Here is a 27,610-nt window from a genome sequence, read left to right as displayed (position 1 = left end):
AGGAACCTGCTTCTGGAAGAGGTTGCAGGCTTAGAGTGAGGAAGAGAAAACTGGGGGTCGAGCAGGCATCCTGAGAGGAGGCAGAGGGCGCCCTCCGGCTAGCCAAGGGCTAGCCACACACACAACGGGGGGGGGGGGTCACATGCCCCCGTGGGATAGGGAGAAGGTGGCCAACACAGGGGCCTAATGCATGTACTGCGGGATGGGCTGAACCTTCAGCCGCTCTCTGAAGGAAATAGGCCTTGAGGTGATGAGGGAAGAATTGCCAAGAAAGAGAAAGTCTTCTTTCCTAACTGGGCAAGAGAAGGAGATGTGCTCTGTCCTGTCCACCACAGCGCCTGGGCCCACCCTTGCTCCACACTCCTTTCCCCGCTCAGGGACCAGGTCCCAGGTCCCCTGGACTGCAGTGGTTGGGGCTCTGTCCCCCAAAGTTCACATCCACCTGAACTTCAGGATATGACTTTATTTGGGAAAGGGTCTTTGCAGATTATACTTAGTTACTTGAGTCAGTGATTTCAAGATCAGAGCATCCTGGACTGTCTAGGTGGGCCCTATGTTCCATGGCAGGTGTCCTCCTAAGAGACAGAGGGGAGAAGACAAAGAAGACACGGAGATGGCCACATGAAGATGGAAGCAGAGACGGGAGTGATGTGGCCACAAGCCCAGGAACGCCTGGAAGAGGCAGGAAGGATCATCCTCTACAGCCTCTCGAGAGAGAGCTCAGCCTGCCCACTTCTGGCCTCCACAGCTGGGAGAGAACAAATTCCTGTTGCTGTAAGCCGTGCCCCTCACCCTGTTTGAGGTCATTTGTTATGATTGCCCTTGACTAATACAGGGGACAAAGCCCCCCCAGCAGTCCCCACACTCCTGCTCCAGAGGAGAGAGTGAAACAGGGCCTCAGCAGGCACTCTGGTAGAGATGAGGGTTTGGAGGCTCACTGAGAGCACTGTTTGAGGGTGTGCTGGGACAGAGGCCAAGCTAGAAGGAGTTGGGCATGTGGTCCTCCAGTGCCAGCCTATGAGAGGATCCATGGGGCCACTCAGTGACCGGGGACCTGGGATATGGTCCCTGCACATGAGAGCTGCTGCATCTCCAGGTGCTAACAGGGAACTACCACCCCCTCCCACCTCTGGGGAGGGCTGGGCTGGACTTGGTCTGTGAGAGGCCTGTAAACCCTCTCATCTCCCTGGGCCCTCCTCCCTCAGGCCTCCTCCTCACACAGGCCCTTCTCCCCAGGACCACTGGAACCCCTCTGAAGGCAGCCAATGAGATGAGGCTATAATTTAAAAATACATTTATTTAGTGTTTCCATTTGTTTCTGTTCTGTTACACAAGGCCATTAAATAAATACATTCTCCAAGTCACTCGAGTACACACCTACTCGCTATACAGATGAGGTAGAGAAATCAACAGGCTCACACAAGACTTCTCTCGTGTGTGAATGCCCCTCTCCTCCCGCCCGCCTGGACCTGGCCTAACCAAGCTCGGAGTCACGCCTGTGCATGCTGAGAAGAGAGCAGGTGGCCGGGACCCGCCTGGCCCTCAGCATGGCTCTGCCCCTGTGGCCCTGGGGGGGTCGGGGGATCTGGACCCCGCCACAGAACATGTTTTCTTTTAGAGATCCTCGGCTGCACAGAGAGAAGCATGTTAATGAGAGGCTCCGTCAGCGGGAGTTGTTTCTTTGCTTAGCAAGACATTCTGATATATATTTATGTATAAACAAACCAGCCAGCAGACGTTTTCAATCTGCCTTGTTTAAAAAAATACTTTTCTTAATATTTATGACATAGAGCTAAATGTGGTATTTGATTAAAAAAAATCCTTCCTCTGACTTGCCGCCTTTCCAGACCCAGTAGTGACCGAGCTACAGTCTTGTCATAGAAGCATGGCCAGGTCTGCCTGCTCCAGGCCCCAGCAGGTGGGAACGCTTGGGGACAACTGGGATGCACCCCAGCCTATCCTCACCCTCTCCAGCCAGGCGTGAAGGAGACTGAGGGGCGGACCCACATCATCCACTGTCCCCTCCCAGGGGACATGCCTTGGCTGCACCACTCTGTCAGCATGCACTTATTCATGGGGATGTTCTCTGAACCACAGGAGAATAAACTTTACTATTTACACTATAAAACAGGGACAAAGAGACCCACATCCACATAAATAGGTTTTCTTTTAAAAACACAGTCCCCAGGGTTCCTGAAGCGCCCCCTGGACTCCGAGGAATCCCTTCACTCAGTAGTTCCCGTGTCCACGCTGCCACCCAGCTCTGTGCTTGCCCAAACCCCAGCGCACACCCTCAGAGCACAGTCATAGAGCTGAGCAGGATGGGCCCAGGGCTGGAGGCCCCACCAACATGGGAAGTAGAGCTCCACACCTAGGAAGGGCACAGGGCAGAGGCCACACCCCAACCAACCACTGACCACAACCCAACACAGTGTGCATGATCACACACCACACATATGCAGACACGCTTACGCACATGCGTGCACGCACACACGTATGCTCACACGTGCACACACAAAGCACAGGCACCACACACGCACAAACATGTGCACATGGCCACACACACACATGCATCCGTGTACGTACATGCACAGATGTGCTCGCATTCTCATGCGTGAACACACACATGCAGATACATACACGTGCTCACACACAAGCACGCAATGCACTTATGCATACACACATCACATACTCACACACATGTACACTCATGCATGCACACAAACATGCTCATGTACACACACCACACGCTCATGCATGCATACACACATGCACACATGTGTGCACACACCCTCAAACCAAATCAGGTCAGTGCTGGCCATCCTTTTCCCTTCCCTGCAAAATCAACAGCATGGCCAAGGAGAACAGCCTTCCATCTGCCACATCCTAACCTAGACTCTCTCCACCCATGTCTGTCCCCACCCTGCCTCCCCCACAGTGACAGAGAGCAAGCTGTGCCTTCCTCGTGAAATGAACCTCCAAGGGGCTGGCCCTGCCCCTCTGCCCATGCCCACCTCTGGGGGAGAACAGGCCACCTTCTGCCACCCCCAGCCCCAGAATCTGCATTGAGGAGGCTAGAGTGTGGAGCCATGTGCCTGCAGGGTGCAGAGCAGGGCCTGTCCACTTCCCAGGTCAGCCTTGCTATGGGTAGCCGACCTGGACCATGGGACCTGGCTTCCAGAAACCCTGAGGGTGGTGGCCAGACACAGCCTGCTTTACTTCTTCAAAAACAACGACAGCATGTCTCTCTGGATTTAGTGGTTTCAAACGACAAAGCAGATCAGGCGAACAGTTTGGGAGGGGGCGTGGAGGGGAGGGAGAAAGGGGCCCCTCCAGGCCAGGCTCTGCTGAGAGGGGGAGAAGCCACAGCCTGGGAGACTGCAGGGATGGAGAAAATAATAATTATATATTAGTTAAATAAAAATAACTTAAAAGTCACTGATATCACTCCAAAGAGAAGTACTCGATGTCAGAGGGGGCCGGCAGTAGAACCCCCGCACCTGGGCAGCCAGGCATCTGCTCTCTACCCTAGTGGTTTGACTCTAAGCCAGTGCTGGTGCAGGACAGGCCACAGGCAGCTCACACAGAGGCCATGTGGTCATGAAGGTGTGCCCGCTGCTCCTCATAGGGCACCCAGCGCAGGAGGGGCACCTGGTGACTCAGGGGGACACAGCTTGGAAAGCATCTGTGCAAAGCTCTCAAGTCATGGGGAGGGACAAACAGGGGATGCAGAGGTCAGACTGGGCCTTTGAGATGGGGAGATAAAAGGGCAGAGATGGCCAACAAAGCCAACTCCCTGGCCTCTGCCCCTGCCTTGTAACCAAGTATACTGGGGGCGCCCGGGTCAAGGACTCAGCCCCTGCAGGTCTAGACCCCTCACATGGCACACACCACCTGTACCCCTGCAACAGCCTGGCCAGGCCCAGGGGCTCAGCCCCTGCAGGTGTACACCCCTCACATTGCACACACTGCCTGCACCCCTGCAGCAGCCTGGCCAGGCACAGGGGCTCAGCCCTTGCAGGTGTAGACTTCCTCGCGCTGGGTGCACTGCCTGCACTCCACATAGCAGCACCAGCGCACCTGGCACTGGCAAGGCCGGGTCACCACCCGACTCTGTGTGTTGTGACCACGCCCGCAGCAGATACTCTCGCAGTTCTTCTCACGGTGGCACCTGCGGCCGGCAGTGCCTGGGGAGAAGCGGCCGGCCAAGCAGAAGCTGGGTGAGTCGTCCAGGTGCACTAGCTCCGGTGTGCGGGGCAGTGGGTCGCCACCACCCGTCCCTGTGGCCCGGCCCCGCGGTGGTGAGATGGCGCCGGCCTCGCCGGTGGCCTCATTGGTGGTGCTGCCCACCTTGAGCGCTGTCTCGTACTTGTGCTTCAGGCGCTTGCCCACCTCATGGAAAGGCGCCAGCTGCCGCCAGCACGTCCGCACGGTGCACGAGCCTGACACGCCGTGGCACTTGCATGTGGTCTCCACCCCAGCCTTGATCACCTGGGAGGGAGGTGGGCATAAGGGCCACTCTGAGCAGACTGGAGACCAGTCCCCAAGGACAACCCTCAGAGGGGCTGGAACTGCCATTCACCCCAGGGCCAGACCTCATGGCCCCCCAGACCCAGGCCCAGGCAAAGGGGGTCACCACTGCTCACTACCCAGGCTCCCTGGTACCCACACATGTCCCTCCCCCTCCAAGCCATGAACCACCCGGACAGAAACCCCATAGCCAGCACCACACCTTCAGAGTGGCCACTGCAGCACCCTGAACCCACCTCCTGCACCATCATGGTCCTCCCTTCCCATCCCTGCGTCCCAGGCTGCCCTCTGCAAGGCAGGGCACACCTCCCCACTAGCCCCCCTGTCAGCACCCCCCAGGACCACACAGTCTGTCCTCAGCAGTCTGCTCCTTGAAAAAGTAAGGACAAGCAAGTTAGCTTGCCTAGTGGACAGAACTGGCCATGCCCCTGCCTGAACACAGGGATCAGATGCTACTGCCTGTGCAGGCACCATCCCCCACCCTGCTACTTGGAAAGTGGGAGAAAGCCTCCAGAGAGGTCCAGATGGGAGGGGGCTGCACCCACCGCACACATGCAGGCAGGAGCAGGCATGGCCCAGCACCAACACTCCGCTTGGGATCTGGGAAGCTGCCTAAGACCCAGGCTGGGCCCTTCCCCTCCCAGGACTTGGGTCCAACTTGCAAAGCCGTGGAGTCAGCCCAGCTGTCCCACGGGGCCTCCTGCCTGACTTTCCACACTGGGGTCCCTAGAGGGACACAGGGAAGAAGAACGGCAGGGGAAGGGGAGGTCCCTCTCCCAGTGGGCCCCAAGCCAGGCCTGAGCTCCCACACTGCCCCCAGGGAGAGTCGGCTCAAGGGGGATTAAGAAACATAGCTGCCCTCCAGCCAGGCAACAGAAGAGTCACATTTAATGATACTTTGCTGAGAAACCCGGACAAATTTAATTAAAACGAGGCTTACCCAGGACCAGTGGAGCTAATGGAGCACTTTCATATTCTGACTTTTCATTAATAGCTTACAAAAGGGCGAGTGCAGAGGAAAAGAAAGGGCCTCCCATGGGGGATTTAATCAGCCTGCACCCCTCCCCAGAGGGTGGAAGGAGAGGCAGAGCTCCTGTGGAATAGGGGGAAATTGATTCTTTAATAAGCCCACACCTCAGAACTCTGGCTTCTCAATAAAGAGGGGCTCAGAGTGAGGCTGGCATTAATTACCTCACGCCCCTCTCCAGCCCCCAGGCTGGGGCTCCATATCCCAAGGGCTGCCCAGCAAGCACGCAGATCCCCCTCCCAGTCCCTGACTATCCCACAGCTCAGGCTGAGCCTTGGGAGGCGTTTGACTGGCCAGGTTGTGCAGGGACTAAGAGGGTGGGGTGTTCTGTCCACAGTGAAGGTGGCGGGACCCGATGCCTCCTCCAGTGGCATGGAGCCAAGGGGCTGGCAGGTGGGTAGAGAGTGTGCGGAGCCAGGTTCCCCCAGGTCCAGCCATGCCTGCAGCCAGCAGCTCCCAGAAGGGCCCAGCAAGAGAGCTGAAACAGTCCTTTTCACCTTGAGTCTTTTGTTTCAAGTTTCCTCGGAACAGTCCTGGCCACAGACAGGGTCCCTGAGGTAGCAGCCGCCTCCCCAGCTTGAGCCAGCCACACCCCCAGCTTTTCCCCGGGACCCCTGGACCACACACTTACCCGTTTGCTGTCCACCTAGGTCCCTGGTGACAGGACCACCCACCCCTCAGCCCTGGCAGGTAGGGACCAGTCCACTGTCTTCGTGGTTAGATGGTGCCCAGCAGGGAGACCCTCCCTGTGGCCTTGACCAGCCAGGACCCACCTGCCTGTTCACCAGCCAGCAGCAAGTAGGCCTTCTGGTTCCACCCAACCACGGGAGACCACGGGGCACCCCTCCATGGAGTTCCCCACCATGACAACTAGTATCCCTGCCCATCCGGTAAGTAATGAGCCTTATAAGCAGAAGGACTGGAGGCCCTGGCTGTCACCAGTGGCTGGAACAGAGCCCAAGAGGAAGCCGACTTCACCTCCTCCCAGCCCTCTCCACCACCAATGCCCCTCCCTCAGCCCCTGCACCCCAGCCCTTAAACACATATGCACCCTGCCCACCCCTCTGCACTTTCCCGCCCTGCTCCCCAACTCATGCCACCTGCAACCCCACACCCACCCCATGCCCTGCCCTGTGCGCCCCCCACCCTGCACCGTTTCCCACTCCACACCCCACCCCGCTTGCCTTCACACCCACGAGGTTGTTGTGGAAATCCACACGGGCTCGCAGATCCTTGCTAGACCGCCGACCCAGGAACTCCTTGACGAACTTGCTGCTGTACTTGAGATTGTCCCCGCAGCCACCCCACTGCCAGGCCTCTCGGTTCTCCAAGTCAGGGGCCTCATCACAAGTGCAGCGCTCCATGCGGCCTGCACTGCACGCCTTGGCCAGTGCATGCGTCAGGCCAGCAGAGGAGATGGCGTAAAGGAAGGCTGTCTCCTTGAAGCCTGGGGTGGTGGGGGCAGAGGCAGGTCAGCAGGCCACAGCGGCCCCCGTCTCACTCAGGTGCAGCCAAGTCATGGCATCCCCAGGCACACATTCCATACAGAGCAGGGTCTGCGGGAAGGATCCTTCCTGGTGTGTTCCATGCAGGGAGGGGCATACCTGCCTGGGCTGCCATGTGCACCTGGGGACAGGAGGTGCTCCCTTGTGCCCCAGACATAGGACTGGTCAGGGGCAGGAGAGAACCCAGAGTGTACTGGGCCACAGGTGTGCCCAGCAATCGGAGACCCTATCCATCTGGGTCTCCAACCTACTAGACTGGCCAGGGCCCTCTGTGAGCCTTGCCATGCCCTGGGCCCCAGGTCCCTAGTTTTTTTTTTTTTTTTTTTTAACATCTTTATTGGAGTATAATTGCTTTACAATGGTGTGTCAGTTTCTGCTTTATAACAAAGTGAATCAGCTATACATATACATATATCCCCATATCTCCTCCCTCTTGCATCTCCCTCCCTCCCACCCTCTCTATCCCACCCCTCTAGGTGGTCACAAACCACCGAGCTGATCGCCCTGTGCTATGCAGCTGCTTCCCACTAGCTATCTATTTTACATTTAGTAGTGTATATATGTCCAGGCCACTCTCTCACTTCGTCCCAGCTTACCCTTCCCCCGTGTCCCCTAGTTTTTAAAACAACGCTGTTGAGAGACTCAGATGAGAGTCCCCCTTGGCACCCTCATGCAGAAGGAGACACAAGAGAGGAGGCTCCGTGCTCTGGGCTGGGGCACCAGCTGGACCCCTGCTCCTGTGCCCAGGCACTGGGCCTCAGCCACTGCCATGTGGCAAGAGCCATCAGAGCTGCCTCAGGCCTTGTCACAGCTGACCACATGTGCCTTGTGCCACCAGCAACTGTTCCATGCAGGTGTGAGAAGGGACCGGGCATGGGGGAGAGGGCAGGAGGAAGGGGAAGGGGGGGATCAGGGGAGTCAGATCCCACCCACCGCCCAGTCACCTGGAACTCAGCTGAGGTGATGCACTAGGGCCGCACACCAGGGCTAGGAGGTCCTGCCTCCCTGCTCCGGCCCACTGTCCCAGCACACTCACCTCGCTTGAGCAGACTGGCCCGGTAGCGACCCTCCAACGTACAGTTCCAGCGCTCAAACCGGAACTGGTACTGGCACTCGAGAGCACTCATGCTGACCGCTTCCACCAGCGTCTCAGCCACACCGGGGTCCCGGCGGCACATGCGCCGCTGCTTGCGCTCCAGCTTCAGCCGGTCGCAGGCCTTGTAGTGTGCCTGGGCAGCTGCTTCTGGCTCCAGGGTCAGCGGGAGGATGGTCAGGGGCTCACTGCCCGTCAGCCTGGGCACAGAGAGGCCAGAGTGAGCCCTGCCCCAGAGGCAGAATGTGGGCGCTGGTCGAGGGCTGCAGACGCTGGGGCAGCAGAAGAACCTGCTCGGCCGGAAAGCATGGTGGCAACTGGATAAGAGCCCCAGTGGGCCCACCTGGGGGACAGAAGGGGCAGCAGGCCCAGGGACAGGTACAGAAAGGCCACAGAGAACCTGGCAGGGGAGGGGTGGTGAGAAGGCCGTGGGACCCTTGCCCACCAGGCATCCTCTCTACACCCGCTTGCCCCCATATCCACTCATGCCCTGCCCTGCCAACTGCTTGTGGACCCCTGCCTGGCCCCCTGCACGCCCTGGGTTCTCACACTGGCTGCCCAGTGAGCATAACTCAGGTACCCACATGGATGCTGACTACTCCCCAACAAGTCCCTTCAGGGAGTCACACCCCAGCTGACACCAGCCTCACTGCCCAGGTCTGATGACAGGGGAAGGAACACACAGCTAGAAACTCATACACACACACCTGGGAAGACTGCCCAGCCCAGGGTATTGGCCAAGGGCATACAACCAAGGCAGGGAGCGGACACAGTTGCCTCAGGCCACATGAGATGTACATCTACCGTACCCTCCCCGACCCACTCCCATGTCTGCTTACCCAGCTTGCTCTAGGACTCCCACACTCTGCCATCCCCAGCTGGGGTGCCCCCCACGGCCCTGTGGTCCCTTGAGGATGGCCCTGGCTCACTCCCTGTCCTGCAGCCTGTGCAGAGGGCCCCCATGGTTCCAATGGGGTCTCCTGGAATATGTGCACCAGAAGGGGCCTCCCAGCCCAGGACCCAGGTGCCACCCAGGAAGTGGGCTCCTGGTTCTTGTGCAACTCCACCCCTTCTCTTGGCTGAGCCAAGGCCCTGGCCTGTGTCCGTCTTCCTCTGTCTGGCCTGCCTGCCCTAACTCCTTACCAGCTGCTCCATCCAGGGAATGACTGGCTCTGGCCTTCTGCCTGCTCTGTGCTCAGAACCATGGGCCTCAGTGTCCCCAGACAGACAACTGCACATCTGGGCTCCAGGAACGTCCAAGCCCAGCCCCACCCAGACCTTCAGCCCTCAGGAGGGAGAGGTGCCCACCTGGACGTGAACGGGGCTCAGAGCCCACCACTAGAGCATCTTTAGAAACAAGCCCCAGCCCCCACCTCTCACCTCAGCCAACCCCAGGAACCAAGGGTATCAGGAGTTCACAGATACTGGAGCCCCACACCGTGCCCCATCCCATTTCTTGCTGACCTTCCAAAGCCCCCTCAGGGGTACGGTGGCCACTGGGCTGACAAGGAGAGCTGCAGCTTTCTGCAGGGGAAGGGATGTGGGCAGGGCCTTCTAGAACCCTACCCTCTAACAGACTCCAGCAGTAATGCTGCAGGTTGAGGTTCCCATGGGAACAACCTGGGGTACCACATTTTGTAGCTGCATGCACACACACCCCAGCATGCCCTGCCCTGCCTAGTGGAGAGGGGAGTCGCTGCATATCCACCCTGGTAAGGGTGGGGCCCGTGCAAAGCAGAATCAGCCCTACCCTGAGGCCTCTGGACCCCGGTCCCTGAAGGAGTTGCCCCTGGCTCACCCTCGCTGATCAGCTCCCTGAGAACAGCAAAGCAGGGTGCTGAGGCTCGGGAACCAGGCTGACAGGAGGCCCAGGCAGCATTGGGCAAGGAGGCTACCAGAACACCAGAGCTGACTGGTCAGGCCTAGGGGTGCAGAGCAGAAAGGACCACTACCCCCCACCTCTGCACACTTAGGTACCGCATGAGTGAGGCCATGGTGGGCGCCCTGAGAAGACCCACCCCAGGCCTTGGCCCTGCTCTCCACAGCGCTCAGAGCTAGTGTACCGGTGAGCTGTGGGAGAGCAGAGGTGGCAACTGCTCCCAACCCTGAGACCAAGGGTGTGGGTGAGCAGAGCCCACAGAGGCATCCCTGCCAGCTCAAGTCTGTGCAGACGTTGCTGAAAGACCCGTGTCCCTCTCCATAAGCAACACTCTGAATCAGGAGGCCCCTGGGTGTGCGGTGGGAGGTCAGCATGGGTGCTGGCTAGAGGAGAAGCTCCAAAGGTCCCTGAGACACGGACAGATCCTTTGTGGGCCACTGAGCAGTGGGGATGCAGAGGCAGTAAGACCTTCGGGGAGAAGACACATGAGCTTGGAGCTGGGACGATGCACTGGAGGGGTAGCAGCACACGGCAGCCCCAGTTACCTGCACCCCTTATCTAGCATTAGGACTTCATGCCTAAGGACATGGGGATGTGGCAGAGGCTGACGTCAGGGGGCAGTTTTGTGGACTTCCAGGCCCCTGCCTGAGGACAGCTGCTGCGCTGGGGCAGGGTGAGCAGGCAGGGGCCCGAGGACCCTGGGCTGGAGGCTGGAAGAGCCATACTCCTCACACAAAGACAGCTCACACAGTGGAGACTTGTCCCCAGACAGGAATGTCAACAGCTGTGCCCAGAACTGCGTGCCACATGGCCAAAGCACTGTAGCCTCCAACCAGCACATCCCCCAGGCAGGATTCAGATTAACCAAGCTCCCACCGCTGCCAAAACATTCCGGCATCCAAGAAGACCCCTACTGTAAGGCCATCCTGGGGGACATGGGGATGGAAACGGACGAGGAGAGGGAGACAAATGGCAGATGATGCTGCCTTCCAGTCTTCCAGGAGGCATTGGGGGTGCCTGTGTCCAAATTCTGCACATGGGCACTGAGGACAGGGCCCCCCCCACCTGGTGCCAGCCTGTGTCCACACTGCACATGAGGAGCTAACTCAGGGGTCCCCCACACCCAGGGCCAGTCTACATAGCTATAGGTAGTTTCACTCCCACCTGGCCTCAGCATGTCCACCAGGGTATCAGAGGCAGCTCCATAAACACAGCCACAGGCAAGCTGACACTCTCCTGAGGCCAGGTGGGGTCTACATCTGTTCTGGGCAGAAGGATGTTGTGGAAGGGTCAGCTCAAGTCCAGGAATGGCCATCTGAAAATCATGTGGCCACATGGCTGAGGCCTGAGGCCCCGGGCCAGGCTTTTCCCCTGAGCCATCACCCAGCTCCCATGGTAGGCATGAGGCTGAAACCCAAGGGGGCAGCACTGCTCTACCCCCCGGCGTCCCTCATCCCAAGGTGGCACGTCCCCACCTCCTTTTTACGGGGGCCCAGCTGGCCCCTGCCCAGGCCCCCTTAACAGTCAGTGTGGACTCAGTGCAGCCAGCCTGTGAACTTATGGCCCGGAGTGCAGCAACAGAGGACAAACCCTCACGGAGGTGCAGGGGTGAGACAATGCATGGGGTACAGGGAAGAGGGTGGCCGTCAGGTGGGTCCGGGCTCAGTGGAGAAGGTCCCAGGGACAAGAGGCAGAAACGACAACACAACGAGGAACCCACAGAAGTGCTGGAGGAAAGATGAGAGGTTCATAAAACATTCTTAGAATCAGGGAGGCTTTTGTCAGAGGGACTCAGAATCCAAAATGCCTTTAAAATTTAATAAATTAGACTATCGAAATGTACAAGAATCTCTGCACAGCAAAAAGTAGCATAAAACCCCAAGACCAACAGAGGAAATGCTGCAATTCAGATCCCAGGCCAAGGACCAAGTTTCTTTGCTTGTGTGTGGGCACATGCGCATGTGTTGCATGTACATATGTGGACACAGGCGTATCTTTTCCTCTAGATCAATAACAAAGGAATCAACTGTTAATTGGATACAGGATATGAACATACAGTTCAAGGGAAGAGAATATAGCTGGCTGTTAAAAACTTATTTGCATTTCACTCAAAAAAATGCAAGATAAAACTATATTGAGGGCTTCCCTGGTGGCGCAGTGGTTGAGAGTCCGCCTGCCGATGCAGAGGACACGGGTTCGTGCCCCGGTCCGGGAAGACCCACATGCCGCGGAGCGGCTGGGCCCGTGAGCCATGGCTGCTAAGCCTGCGCGTCCGGAGCCTGTGCTCCGCAACGGGAGAGGCCACAACAGTGAGGGGCCTGCATACAGCAAAAACAAAAAAAACAAAACTATATTGATAGGTTATTTTTCATTCATCAGAGGAGTACAAATCAATGTCTGATAGGATTATTGTCAAGGACACAGGGAAGGAGGTGTTCCTCCTTGGCTGGAATTCTGGACTGACATATCTATAAAAATTCACCCACCAATTCTCTTCCTAGAAATACAGACTACAGATACGTTATCTTAAAACATATAAGCAAAAAAAAAAAATTTAATGTCAGCAAGAAACAACGTACAAGCGTATGTCACTCACATGTTACCCAATGCAACGCTGTCATGCAAAAACACTGGAAGCACTGTTTGGTATTCAAAAAGACTGGAGATTGGCTGAATAAATGGGCTCCATCCACTCCAGTATTCAGCAGGCCTCAGAAAAGCCGCAGCCCACCTGCTGTGTACACTCAGTGCAAGGCACAGGCCTACCTCTGCAGAGTACCTGCATGCACACCTGTGGGTGCACGGGGCAACCCAGGATAAAGGCAGCCTGGGGCAGAGGAAACACGTTCTTCTCCCTTATGGCGTGTGAGCCACTCACACGTTGTCCCATGTACATGTGGCCCATTCAAAATGACAAAGTTCAACATACAGCCAGTGGCATGGAGAAGTCCCTCACAGGCTCTCAGCCCTGTATGCCAGCCTGGAGCAATGAGCCTCTGCCCACACAGCCTATCTCCAGGGGCTGCGCCTTCCAGCCCAGAAAGCGCCCAGGCCACCCGGCACAGCACAGACCCTCCAACCGCCCACTGCCCACACCAGTGCACCTGCCACTGTGCTCACACAGCTGCCCCTCCCTCTCTGTGGGCATCTGGTCTGAGACAGGCGGGTCAATGGGCACATAAGCCTGCCCAGGAAGCCCATGGAGGACTTGAGTCCAGGTTGGCTGCCCTTGCTCCACCTGGCTGCCCTCTCCCCAGCGCTGGACCCATTTCCTGGGAAGAAACGAGACCTAAGTGTTGGTCTGGCACTTTACAACACTCAGGTATCTTCAAAAGATATAATACACACATGGAAGTGAGCAGCACAACTGGGAAACACAGCTCTCACCCAGCTCAAGAAACAGCCTTGTGCCCAGGCACTCTCAACTGCCACCACTAATGTCATAAACAATCTCCTAAACATCCTCCAAAAGCTTCCCCATCTTGCTGTGCACATCCAGCTCTCCATCCAGCTGACACCAACATCTGCCCATGAAGTATGGTGGGGCCAGCATCCCTCCCTCAGGATCCCAAAGGTTCCATCTCCTTGCTGCTCTGTGATGTCACAGCAGCCTCACATGTGGCTCATTTCCAGGCTCCACCCTGGGCTAGTGTCCCGAGCTCCTGACGTTTTACTGGGATTCCGTCAGGAGCTCCTTCCAACAGATTCCAAGGGCACACGGTGGCTCTGCATTTGCACACACGTGACAGGGTTTGCTGGGGTGGTCATGACTGCTCTGTGCAATTTTTTAAAATAAATTTATTTATATATTTTTGGCTGCATTGGGTCTTCTTTGCAGTGTGCGGGCTTTCTCTAGTTGTGGCGAGCGGGGCTACTCTTTGTTGCAGTGCACGGGCTTCTCATTGTGATGGCTTCTCTTGTTGCAGAGCACGGGCTGTAGGCGCGTGGGCTCAGTAGTTGTGGTGCACAGGCTTAGTTGCTCTGCAGCATGTGGGATCTTCCCGGACCAGGGATCGAACCCGTGACCCCTGCATTGGCAGGCAGATGCTTAACCACTGCACCACCAGGGAAGTCCCCTGTGTGTGCAATTTTGAATCTCTCCATTGGTGAGAACAGCATCTCTCTCCATTTACTCAGGATTCCTTCCTGCCTCTCTCTGAAGTCTTACATGTTCCCCCACTGAAGTCTGAAGTCTTACAGCCTCCCACAGGGCTGGCCTGTATTAGAGTCAGTCTGTGTTCCAGAGTGATAGTGTATAAAAATAAAATAACTTTATAAAGTCAGTCTTCCCTCTGTTGCTGACCTACAAAAGTCCAACTGACCCTATGCTGATTTAGTATTTGGTGACCTTGCTATGTGTTGTAATTCATCTCTGATGATTTTCAGATGCTCTGTGTACAATCATGCAGTCTGCAGAGACACCAGTCTATTTTCTTACTATGCGGTTCTTCCTGCCTTGCTACACTGGCTAGGGCCATCAGCATAATCGTGCAGAATCTGCCAGCTACCCTCTGGGACCCAGCCTCCTGACCCCCAGCTCCACAGCCACCAGTCAGCACAGAGCTGTCCAGTGCCCTTGCCAGCATGTGTGGCCATGAGGTGAAGGAGAGAACTGTGGGCACCACCACCAGAAAGTGGGGACCCTCATCCTTGCTCATCTCTGCTACCCAGACCCACCCCTCCAGACGCAAGGGCGCCCTAAAGACTGGCACTACAAGGCCAGAGACCAGGAGTCAATGCACTCACAGAGCCAGAACGTGATTGCTACACGAGAGAAATGACTCCCATCATGCTTGAGGGTCTGTTAAGACAATTGGCATCACCCAGATTTAGACAACGGTGACGACAGGCATCCCTGTCTGACTCTTGGTCTTAAAAGGGAAGCTTTTGCCATTTCACCGTCAAGCATGAGGTTTGCTGTGTGTTTTTCTGGACACCCTGTATCAAGTTAAAGAAGTTCCCTTCTGCTTTTAGTTTGCTATGAATGTTTTTAAAATCACAAATGGATGTTGAACTTTATCAAATGTCATCCCTGCATCTTTTGATGTGTGATTTTTCTCCTTTAATCTGCTAAATTGAGGAATTTCACTAATTGATTTTTCTAATGTTAGACATTAAGCATTCCTGGAATAAACCCAGTTGGCCACGATGGGTTTTATCCTTTCTCTGTTTTGCTGATGTAACTTGATGATGTTTTGTCTAGGATGTTTGCATCCGTGCTTGTAATTTTCTTCTCCCATGCTCTTCCTGCTGAGTTTCAGTGCCTTAGCAGGAGTTTTTTGTTTTGTTTTGTTTTTTTAAATTTCCTAGAAGAGTTGTGTCAGATTAGAATCGTGTCTTCTTGACTGTTTGGTGGAACTTGCCATGAAGCCATGCAGGCTGACCTTTTCTTGGTGGAAACATTTCCTTTCTGGTCCAATTTCTTTTTCTTTTCTTTTAGAACACCTTTATATATTAAGATATAATTCACTTACCATAAAATTTGCCCATTTAAAGTATGTAATTCAGCATTTTGTAGTATATTTGCAGATATGTGCAAACACCACCACAGTCAATTTTAGGATATTTTCATCACTTCAAAAAGAAACTACATAGCGTACTCTTTAGCTATTACCTCCCTATTCCCCTCCCCCAACTCCTGGCAACCACTAATCTACCTTCTGCCTCTGGGGGTCTGCCTGATCTGGACATTTCCTATAAAAGGAATCAAACAACGTGTGGCCTTTTCTGACTGGCTTCTTTCACTTAGCACAATGTTTTCAAGGTCCCTCCATGTGGTAGCATGTAATAATATCCCACTGTATGGATATACCACATTCTATTTTTCTACTCCTCAGGTGATGGACGTTTGAGCTGTTCAATCTTTTTATTTATTTAATTTATTTTTTGGCCGCGTCCTGCGGCATGAGGGATCTTAGTTCTCTGACCAGGGATGGAACCCGTACCCTTGGCATTGGGAGCGCAGAGTCTTAACCACTGGGCTGCCAGGGAAGTCCGAGTTGTTCACTCTTCAGCTATTGTTCATAATGCCACTATGACCACTCATGTACACATATTTTTGTGAACATATGTTTTCATTTCTCATGGGTATATACCCAGGAGTGGAACTGCTAGGTCATAGAGGAATTCCACATTTAATTGTTTGAGGAACTGTCAGATTGTTTGCCACAGTGACTATACCACTTTACATTCCCAATGACCCAATTTCTTTGCTTACTGTAGTGTTAGTCAATATTTCTATATCTTGAATCTGTTTCTGTTACTTTTTTGGTTTTCTCCATTTCCTCTGAATTTGCAGATTTATCAGCATGGAACTGTTCATTACATTCCCTTGTTTTTGTTTGCAGAATCTGTGATGATGTTCCCCGTAGCTGGACACTAGCACTCTGAGCCTCCTCTTCACTGGGTTAGTCTCCTCAGGTGTTTCTAAGACCTTCCCAGAGAGGGATCTGTTCATCTCTAATGCACGTTTTTTTTGTTGATTTCTGCACTACTTCTACTTTCTTTCGGTTTACCTTACTTCTCTTCCTCACTTTTGCGATGGACACTTGCTGAGTGCTTTCAAGTGTCTCTCCACTTCTGAAATATGCATTTAAGCTACCACTGTGGCTGCTTCAGTCTCTCCGAAACTGCAGCCTCAGGGCACCAGACTGAGCCTGATACAGCCCCAGGTCACTGACTAAAACAGTCACAGCTCAGGTCACTGTGCTGAGTCCGAGTCTCTCTCTACTCTCATTTCCCTCTTTACCTTATGGCCCATTGAGCTGGTGTGTTCTCTCTCCATTCTCTTACATTCTCTATCCTTACATCGTGTGTCTCTCACCCAGAGCCTATAATTAGACTCAGGACGTGACCACAACCCCAATCACCTCAGCATGGAACATTTCATCCACTGGGGCCCTGGGGTCTCAGTTTATCCTTTCTGCTGGCCATGCCTCTTCTTTTTCTTTTCTCCTCTCCTGCCTTCTTTTGGGTTATTTTCATTATTCTCCTTTTCCTTTTGTTAATTTGAAGTCATATATTTCCATTATTTTCATGGTTACCCTCAAAATTACAACATGAGTCTATAAGTTACCCATGTTCAATGTTGGTCAATACCACCCCCTTCTCAGTAATATGAGGCCTGAGAACACAACCTTGCTGACCCCCTGGAATTATATGCTGTTGTGTATTTTAGTTCTACATTTAGGACCCAACAGGAAGTTGTTCAGTGTTCCCTTATCCCCTCCCTCCCTGTGACCTTCTCCTTGCCGTTCACTCCTTTTTGTGTCTGGAACACAGCAGGGCCATTTCCCATGCCTAAGCTGCGGCGTCAACATTTCCTTCAGAGCAACTCTCAATTTGTCTGAAAATGTCTTTATTTCACCCTCATTTTACAGTAATCTTCACCGAGCGTAGAGTTCTTGGCTGGCAGTTATTTTCTTTTCATGCACCAAGGGGATGGTCCCACCACCTCCTGGCTTTGCTCTCAGTTCTGAACGTAGCTGTCAGCCTGACAATCCTTGGAAGGTAATCTGTATTTTGTTTTTTGGGATTGCTTTGGTGTTTTGCAGTTGCAATCTGCCATGTTCTGGCATGAACTTTTTTTTTTTTTTTTTTCTGCTTAGAAAGACACTGGGCCTCTTGAATCTTCTTGATTGTTCTGACCAGTTTCAGAAAAACTCTCAGCCATTCTCTCCATGTATCACCCCATCAGTTCCTCTTCTCTTCTACCTCTGGGCCTCTGGTGGAGCATGTGGGACCTCCTCACTGTGTCCCCAGGTTTCTCACCCTCTCTGCTTTCTGTGTATCTGCCTTCCCATGCCACACTCTGTGTAATTTCTCTTGACCCATCTTACAGTTTGCTAATTCTCTTCAACTGTTTATCATCTGCTTTCAAATCAGTCTACTACTTAAAATTTTTCCCAGTTCTATTTGGTTTTTCCAAACTTGCTGGGTCAGTTTTTGTGGCTTCTCATTCCTTACAGATATCTCAAGCTTATCTTGCTCCTGCAAGCACAGTGAGAGTTGTTTTATTCAGTGTGGGATGCTCTGTTTACTGGTCTGCTGCCATCATTTCTGCAAGTCCTTTGGCTGCATTTCCCTGCACACCAAGCTATCTCTGACCATATGCTGGTCGCCGTATTTGAGAAACTGTTTGCAGGAATAATCTGAAGCGCAGGATAAAGGTCCCCAAAATTCACAGCCACCTGGAACCTCAGAATGTGCCTTCTTTGGAATAAGGCTCTTTGCAGAAGTAATCAAGGTAAGGATCTTGAGACCAGATCATCCTGGATCAGGTCCCACGTTGCTGAGGGCTCACCCCCCTGACAAGCTCTGCAGAGAGCACACTCCAGCCCTGGGGCAGCAGGAAAGAACCTAGGACAGACAGAGCCAAGTCTGGGGATACCCAACCCCCTCTGTGGACCAGGCCTGAGGCTGTCATGCCTGACTGCTTGGAGACTACTAGCGCAGCCCCTCTGAGCACCCAGCCAGTCACACATCCTCACATCTGCCCCAAGGACAGCCAGGTAGCGGGACGGGCATTGTCGGAAGAGGGTGGGTGCAGGTTTGGCCTACACTGGTACTGGAGCCATCCTTGTCCCACATCACTCAGCCCCTAGAACACCTCACCCCTTCTCACTCACAGTTGGGGTAGGGGAACAGATTTCTATTGCCCTTTCTCCTGCCTACAGGCCCAGCCACCACAAGGGCCACCCTGCCCGCAAACCCAGCTCCCCGGGCATGGGGAGCTGAGACCCTGGGCTGGGCGGAAGGAGAAGAGGCCGGAGTTCCAGAAGCCACAGCGCCCTGCCAAGGAAACCTCAGCCCCACCAGACGGCGTTTAATTTCTGTGTGAATCAAATTCAAAACAAATTCCAGTGCTGAGAACTGGTTCTGAGATTAACCCTCCATCCTCCCGTGGCCTGCAGCCTCCCACCCAAGCAGGCGGGTGTGGGGTGGGCATAGACGCCACCAGAGCCTGGGGCTCCCTGAGAGCTCCACCATCACTTGGTGCCCTGCCGTGCCAAGGAGGAGGTGAGGGCCAAGGGATGGGGCTGAGCAGGGCAGGAGGGCAGCTCCCCGCATACAGGTCACACTGTGGCGGAGACCTTGTGTCTGTGACAGCTGTCACCTCCATCAGCTGTGAGAACTGCCAGGTCCCGACTTCTCCACCTCATGGGGCCCGAAGATTCCAGGGCACGAAGAGCTCTTGGTCAGTCCACAGATCCATCACTGTCCAGGGGATTGCCTAGCTAAGGCCTGGCCACCCTGGGGGTCAGCTGGCAGACACAGGACTCAGCAAACTCCACTACACTGGGACCCACAGCACTGCCCACCAGGCCTGGCACCCCCAAGCCTAACAGAAAGGTCCTCATCCACACTAGGCCCCTGAAGCGAGCAGAACTCGTGGGACCCCCAGACTCTGAGGGCCACCAGCCAACTGCCCCCTTTCCAGAGCAGGACGATGGAGCCCAGATTGGACAGTGGCATGCCGAAAGCCCCCAGGAAGGTGGCTGAGGCTGCATGGGACCCCCAGATTCACTGAATGCCGCAAGGAGAAGACGGGCTGCAGTGGCTTCATGGAGGAACCAGAGTGACCAGGCCACCTCTGTGCCCTGGTCACCACATCCCCAGGCCTCAGAGATGGCTGTGGACCCATGACGGGGCTGCCACAAAGGACAGGCAAGATGCAGGGCAGGTGCTCGGAGAGCCACCGGACCCCACCACCACCGCCGCCACTACCAGCATCACTTTGATATCTGGTTTCCTTCCTGGAGCTGGCCTCCCAGGGGCCTAGCACCATGCCAGACACAGATGGGGAACACTGGGACAGCCTCAATCAACACCCCACCCTGGGGTGGCCTGAGGCAGCCACTGCTGCTCCCTCTGTCCAAGAGGGAGCCAGGTCTGGTGTGCTCTGGTCTGGGAGCCCCTGGCAGCCTCTACTCTCGGGCCAGACCACTTCCCTGGCCACGTCTACCTCAGGTATCGCTAAGAAAAACAAACGCAGCTTGAGGCTTGCCTTTTTCCATTCCCTCGTCCGGCTGCCGGTCTCGAGGTGCAGGGCCTGCCAGCTGGGCGGCTGGGTTTCCTCCTGTGGCTAGGGGCACCAGGCCAGCCAGGAACCTCACTGGGAGGAGCAGGGGAGCATGGCGGGCTGTGCCCGCAGGTCACAGAGCCAGATGGCCAGCACACCACCCAGGTTGATACCGTCCTGAGTGGGGCTGCCCTCCTCTGGAGACCCTGGACCAGCCCACAGATGTCCATTAACGATTAGTCCCTGCAGGAAAACAGGCTGGTCATCATCCAGCCCATGCTACCAAGCCCCGCTCCAGAGGCCTGCTCAGACCTGCTATGCACCGTGGGCAGCCATCTGCTCCCACCTCCCCGACCCTCGCTCAGTGGGGTCCTCAACCCCCACCTCCCACCCTGGGAGCTCCAGCAGAGCCCTCTCCCCTCAGCACGGCACCACAGCAAAAACGCCCGCAAAGCCTCTGTCCAACATCCAGGCCCCATTGTCTTGTGTCTGCTGCACCTGGCCCACCATCCGTGCGCTGGAAGGTGTAATGGCCCAGTCAGCAAGTGTGGGTGCAGCGTGGTGGAGGTTAGGGCCAGGGGTGAGCAGGGGGCTGGGCCTGACCCCACACCAGGCTCCTGGGTGCAGAGCCAGGAAGCGGAGGGGCCCCCTCACAGGCCTCGGAAGAGCTAGCCCAGTGCAGTTTGGAAGAGACACCACAAGGGAACCTCCTGGCTTCCCCAGAGGTGAGCTACAGGTAAGGAGTGATATTTCTGGGCTATGCTCTGGCTTCCTGGAAGAGGCAACAGCTGAGGCAGACCCAGGAGGATGGGTAGCCCCATGAGGACAGTGGCCCCGTTCCCCACCCACCAGAGGCTGACCTTCAAGCAGGGACCTGGCCTCACCCACTTCCCAGACAACTGCACCTCCTCTGAAACCTCCTGCAGTCTGCTGAGCCAGGGTGGGCACTGCAGGGGCACCCCCACCTCTGGGACAATACACAAAGGGAGCCGGGTGCCCCCCAGGCTGGGATTAAGGGGGCTGAGTGCCGGCCCTGCTGACAGGTGTCATTTTTCTACAGCCAGGAAAGCCAAGCCAGGCCCCTTATCAGCTCATCGCTCCTCCCCGAATTCAGGGCCCACAGCCCCCCGGGAGGAATCGTGTGTGTGCATTCTTTTCCAGGAGAAAAAATACCCACACACTTCTATTGTCCTCTATATCACAAGGCCCCTGGGGTGGGTGGTGGGCGCCACCCTCAGTCTGGGGCCACCCTGAGAGCCTGGGCAGGATCATGCTAGTGCCCATGGCTCTGGAGTCAGGTCCTGGACCACAGTGGCAAGGACGGGGGTGAGATTAGGCCAGCTGTCCTCCCGTCCAGACGGCCGCCGGCTGTGGCAGAACATCTGCTCACGCAGCTGAGGGGAGCCAGATGGCGGCGGCTTCCTCCTCACCTCAGACCCCACCAAGAGGCCACCGGACTCCACAGCCTGTGTGCACGAGATTCCCAGCCCAGAGGCCCAGTCCTGGCCTGATGCTCCCAGCTGCCTCTATCTGGTCTCTGTATTAGGGGGCCAGGGCAGGGCCCCCCCAGGAGTCTATGGAAGGGGACAATAGGCCAGGCAGGGGCCAACGGTTTGGGAGTCCACAGCCCCCCAAAGAAGACTGGCCAGGAGAAGGGGGGAGGCAGGAGGGACTCTGGAGACGAGAGATGCAAGGGGCAGTGAGCTCCCCAAGGGATCCCCTCTGCCTCCCCCGCCTGCTCTTTCCAACTGCCTCCCCATGTCTGCCCTGGACCCATAGGCTGGGAACCTGGAACACCTAGGTCCCTCTGCTGGCCACAGAGGTCCTGGACCATAGTCCAAGAAGAATCCCCCCTCCTTTGCAGGCAGGAAGCCCAGGCTCCTCTACACACCACCCCTCTATCCTCTCCTGTCCCTGGAGCTCCCTTCTCTGACCTGAAGCCCTCCCCACATCCCCAGGCACCTTCCCTCAGCCTGCTGCCCCTGCCCTGCATCCCTCATCACCTGCTGTTCTGAGGTCTCACCCATAGGGCTTCCAAGGGGCCTCAGCAATCTCCCTGCCAGCCCCTCAGCTGCCCTGGACACTGTGGATAGGGCCCCATCGCCTGGGCCCTCCCCCACCTCAGCTGCCAGTGCAGACCTACCCTCTCCTGACCCTCTGAAGCACACTGCTCTCCATGGCCTCTCCCTCAAACACCAGATCTGAGGCCTTGCAGGACTGTTTCGGGCATGTCTGTCCAGAGGTGGGTCTCCATGGGTAGCACCTGCCCTGTTGCCCAAACCCACGTGACTCCCCAAGCTCCTGCCTGCTTAGCTCACAGCACCACCACCCCTGGCCGGGGAATCCCCTGGGACACCTATCACTCTGTCAGCTCTTCCGTAGCCCCAGTGGACTCTGGGTCTCCCCAGCCTCTCTGTGAAAGGCTGACCTCCCCTACAGGTGAGCCCCAGCCCTCAGTCCCATACACAAGCCCGCCAAGCCCCTGTCAGAGCTGTCTCGTTCTCTCAGCAGGGCTCCATCTTATCCCTTGCCCACTCACAAGCTTACCGTACAGCCTTGTCATTCTATCATTCTACCATTAGGCTCGCTCCTGCTGCCCAGGAAATCTTCCCTCCTTCTTCCTACTCTAGGGACCAGCTGGGAGCCCCTACTCCAAGCAGCCAGCAGGCACGTGGCCACATAGGACCGCCAGCTGAGCCCCAGGCTCAGTATTCAGAGAAGCAGAGGAGATGCCCTCACCTCCTGGCGCTGGGCAGTCGACCCTCCCTGACCCGCACTCAGAGCCCTCCCTCACCCCAATGACAGCAGCCCCTCTGGGGCAGACCTCGAGCACAGTGCCAGGGCCTCCAGCTAGCCCCAACCCCAGACCAGGCTCCAGCAAATGAACAGCCACCTGCACCCTGGCCCCCCACATAGTCCACTGGGGGCCAAGCAGGGGGAAGATCTGTTGTGAAGACCCAAGGGTGCAGCCCCTGTATGAAGGGGTGAGAGCATGCCAGCTCACAGGTCAAGAAAACAGGTTTTCCTCAGTCCAAGAATAGATCTAGAACGTTTAAAGAGCTCTTACAACTCAACAGAAAGACAAACAACTGAGCCAAAAAGTAGGTAAAGAAACTGAATAGACGTTTCCCCAAAATAAGACATTATAAATAGCCACTGTGCACATGAAAAGATGCTCAACATCACTAGTCATCAGGGAAATGTAAATCAAAACTACAACGAGACACCACCTCAAATCGACCAGGGTGGCCAGAATTTAAAAACAAACAAAAAAATATGTTTTCTTTAAAATCAGAGAATTAACAAGCATTGGCGAGGAGTGGAGAAATTGGAACCCTCGTGCATTACTGATGGGAATGTAAAATGATGCTGTGGAAAACAGTTTGGTGGCTTCTCAAAAGGTTAAACGTAGCATGACTATATGATCCAACAATTCTACTCCTAGGTATGTACCGAGAAAAACTGAAAACATACAGCCAAAAAAAAACCTTGTACACCAATTTTCACGGGAGCATTATCCACAATAGCCAAAAGGCTGAAACTACCCAAGTGTCTATCAAGAGATGAATAGGTGGAAGAAAACTGCCCTATGTCCAGCTAGTCAAATATTATTTAGTCACAAAAAGGAATGATGTACTGATTCTTGCTACAAAGGTGAATAAATCGTGAAAACAGTATGCTCGGTGAAAAGAGCCAGACGCGAAAGGCCACGTATGGTATGATTCCATTTGTATGAAATGTCCAGAATAGGCAAATCCACAGAAACAGAAAGTGGATTAGTGGTTGCCAGGGGCTGGGGGAGGGGGGGACGGGATATGAGGTTTCTGGGGTGATGAAAATGTTCTGGAATTAGATAGCGGTGCTGGCTGCACAGCCTTGTGGGTATATTAAAAACCACTGAACTGTATACTTCAACTAAGTAAATTTACAGGATGTGAGTTACATTTCAATAACAAAAAGACCTTTGGCCCTAAGGCCAATTGCCCTCCCCCATTTGCAATGGTCCAGAGCACCTCAGCTGCCTTTCAAACTGGCTCCCAGCACCCCTCATGGGGTAGGGAAGCCCTTAGTGTCACACCTGGTGCTGCCTCTTCCATGCAGGCCTCCAGGCTACTTGGACCAGAGAGTTGGGATGAGCCCAGACCTCACAGCAGTGCCCCACTCCCCCACATCACACTGCAAATGTTTCCTGTATAACGTGGAGTGCTGAAGCCAACACCATGAAAGAGCCTCAGGGCTCACAGTGCCCCTTCTTACTTCTATAGAAGATTAATCACTTTGGAAGCCTCAGGCCTCCGCTGGCCTGTGCAGCCCCTGGATGCCTGTCTAGCAGTTTCCCCAGGGGCCTCTGCAGGGGGCTGGCTCAGCACACACACAGGACCTCTAAGAAAGAGGCAGCAAGGTGCTGGGGAGCCCAGACCCTGCTCTGACAAGCACAGATCCCCCATATCCCCAGATCCAGCCCCTGGCTCCAGGCTCAGAGGAGCACAAGGGTGGCTTGCCCCAGGGCCTGGGGCGTCCCTTCCTGAGCAGGTTTCAGCACACAAGGTCCACCCTTTAGCTCTATATTCTCACCTGAGGATAACGCCAAGAGAGGAGCAAAGTATGGGAGAGCCCACCCAGATCTATGGGGTGGGGCAGGGGACTTGGTGGTTGGCAGCAGGGAGGGGTGTCCAAGTTTGTATCTCAAACTTGCCACAAGACCTTGGGACAGTCTCTTCCTCCTTAGAGCCAGGCTCCACTTCCTTCCAAGAGAGCATCAGGCCAGCTGTCTAGGCCCCCAGAGCACAGACATCTCTGTAGCCCCAGGAGAACCAGATGGAAACACCACCTGCTAATCACACCAAAAAGAATGGTCAGGCCAGGGAGGAAGAGAGGAGAGCCCCTTTCCCATGGCAGGCAGGTGACCTGGAGGGCCCTGCCTGGTGGCCAGAGGCTGAGCAGGACAGCAGGAGCAGGGCGGGTTGGGTTGCAGCCTGGGGGGGTGGGGGGGGTGGGGCAGGGAGGGCTCCCACCACCCACGTGATCCTCCCCCAGGCCAGCCTCTCTGGGTTTCTGGGCTGTAACTGGAGCTGCCCTGCCTGTGAGCCTCTGTGCCAGGCAGAGCTTTCAGAGTGGGGGAAGGGAGAGGAGGGCTGGATCCCAGCTCCTTCCCCCTGTTCCCTCTGTACTTGGGGTGGGGAGGGAAGCCCCAGCACAAGGCACAGAGAGGCCCCCTGGCTCTGGCCCAGCCCTGCCTGGCCCTGCCTGCCTTGGGCCATCTCCTCCTCCCCCTCCCCTCTGGCTGCTGCCCCTTTATTAAGCCAGGAGAAAGGGCCCCAGACCCAGGCTCAGCCAGTCACTGCTAGCCAGAGGCTGGGCCTCCATGCCTGGTGCTATCCTGAGTGGACTCCAGCACCAGGTCCCTTACCTTCTCTGCCTGTGGGGCTGGCACAGAGCCTGCCATCCTCCAGGACCTCCATCCACCAAGCTGAGTCTTGTCTCTCTTGTCTGGTGGCAGGGGGAGGGGGGAAGTGGGGTGTACCCCCAGCAGAGGCAGCAGAACTGCTTTCTATGCTACCCACGGGGCAGGACTTGGGAAGCCTCACTTGAGGGGGCCTTTGGGATTAAAGAACAGGGCCAGAAGGTCTAGCTGGAGAAGCCACAGGGGCTCCAAGCCCTCCTGACTTGCCACACAGCCACTGGCCACACTTCCCTGTAGGTACAAAGTGCAGAGAAAACACGGAGAAAAAGAGGGATGCTACAGGGGTTGGGATGGAGGGCGGGAGCCAGGACCCTGAACGCCACCCTGTGGGTCTGATCTTCCCAGAGAGAAAAAGCCAGCAGCAGGGAGACTCCAAGCAGAGCCCAGCGTGGCGCAGACAAGCCTAGGGTGTGTCTGAAGCCTGGTGAGCAGACCCATGGCTGAGCCCGGACAGCGAGAAGGCACAGCTGGCTGACAGGCCATCGTGACTCACCGTGGACCTGCAGCCAGACAGCCAGCCTCTGACCCTCCCTCTGCCCGAGAGGGTGAGGCAAAGGCTGCACAGATGGCATGCAGGGGCGTGCCAGTCTCTGCACAGCCTGGGCCCCAGGCGGGCCAAACCCACAGCCACAGCTCTGGCTGCGGGGTGGGGTCTCCAGGGTAAGGAGACAGGGAGCTGACCCTGGAAGACAACCCAGGAAAAAAGAACAGGAGAAGGGGGAGGGGGGAGAAAAACACAAAGGGAAAGTTTCCCATGAAAATATTTTATTTTCTTTGAGAACAGGATACACCTGCAGGGCTTCTCGCCCAGTCGGCCTCTCCCCGCCCTGGCAGTGCCACATTTCTGGACCAACGGGGCCCTCTGCCGGCCAGGACGCTGCGCGCCGGCGCCTGGTCCAGGGGAGAGGGAACAGGTGACGACGGGTGGAGGGCGGCAGCCCGGGAACGGCCGCAGGGCACGCAGGACAGGGACTGGGCAGGACGCGAGGGTGGCCTCGGCTCCAGGAGTGGCACGGGGTAAGGAGGCGGGGAGACTGGGGAGATCCGGAGGGCTGCCCACACGATGCCACCCAGACCCCGGTGTGCCCATCTGCAGAGTACAGCTACGGTCCCCAAAGCTCGCCCGTCTGGACATCCCAGATCTGGGAGCGAGGAACGAGGAAGGGCAGGAAGGAACGTCGGAGAGAGACGAGCCCAAACCACACTAACTGCTGCTGCGGAGAAGCGCGCAGGACAGCGACCCTGGAGGCGGCGGGAGGCAGCATTCACGGCTGGGCTGGGCCCTGCGCACCGGAGAGGTCCCACAGACGCGCTCCCGCGGGCCGGGGCCCGAGCGAACGTCAGAAGCAAAGCGCAAGAAAAATAAAATTCCTCCAGTCTAGAGTTTTTTTTTCCCTTTGGGGCTCAGAGCAAGGAACATCTGGATTTTGTACGTATTTTTTTGTTGTTGTTAAATTAACTTCTCGAGGAGCGAAAGGAGGGGGAAACTGCAAGGGGGGGTGGGTGTGCAGGGGCCAGGGAGGCTCCAGACGTTTGGCAAGAAATCCTGGCCTAAGGGAGCCGATAACCAGAGCTTGGTCCCGGAGCTCCAGGGAGCCTCACGCACGGCCGCGGGCGCGGCCGCAGCGACTACGGCTCCGGGGTCACGGAGGACCGGGGCCTCACGCCAGCCCGTCGGGTACGCCGGCCCCTCTCCGCGCTCCGCGCCACGGGGACACCGACTCGCGGACCCAGCGACGCGGGCTCCGCAAACAAACAGCTCCAGGCAACCCGGGGGCCCTCGCTAGCCCGGGCACCGCGCCCCGCGCACCTGGGTCGCCCCCGCCCTCGCGCCCGCGCCGGCCTCGGGCACGGCCCGCCCGCCCCGCCCGCCGGGCTGCCGAGGCACCTACCCGAAGTAGGCGGCCGAGGGGCGCAGCGCGGCGAGCAGCAGCGTCAGCGCGAAGGCCGCGGCCAGCCAGCGCGCCAGCAGGGGCCCATCCAGCATCTTGCCGCGCCGCGGCGGCTGACCATCGCGCTCCCGGCCCCGCGCTGGGCGCCCCGCAGCCGCCGCCCTCTTATAGCGCCCGGAGCGCCAGGCCGGGGGCGGGG

At 56.3% G+C, this 27,610-nt stretch overlaps 1 protein-coding gene across 1 annotated transcript; it reads right to left on the bottom strand.

Annotated features, from left to right (window-relative positions):
• Positions 1–1,277: 1,277 nt before the first annotated feature.
• Positions 1,278–27,545, bottom strand: WNT9A (Wnt family member 9A). Its single transcript, XM_032628487.1, has 4 exons — positions 27,412–27,545; positions 8,099–8,355; positions 6,742–7,004; positions 1,278–4,491 (listed from the first exon to the last, which is right to left on the bottom strand). Exons 1-4 carry the CDS (start codon positions 27,504–27,506, stop codon positions 4,009–4,011), a joined length of 1,098 nt encoding a protein of 365 aa, XP_032484378.1. The 5' UTR covers positions 27,507–27,545; the 3' UTR covers positions 1,278–4,008.
• Positions 27,546–27,610: the final 65 nt, after the last annotated feature.

Source organism: Phocoena sinus, chromosome 3 (genome assembly GCF_008692025.1).
Source record: "Phocoena sinus isolate mPhoSin1 chromosome 3, mPhoSin1.pri, whole genome shotgun sequence".
Taxonomy (NCBI): Eukaryota; Metazoa; Chordata; class Mammalia; order Artiodactyla; family Phocoenidae; genus Phocoena; species Phocoena sinus.
The sequence above is the reverse complement of the archived record's forward strand: the minus strand, read 5'-3'. Positions and strand labels throughout refer to the sequence as shown.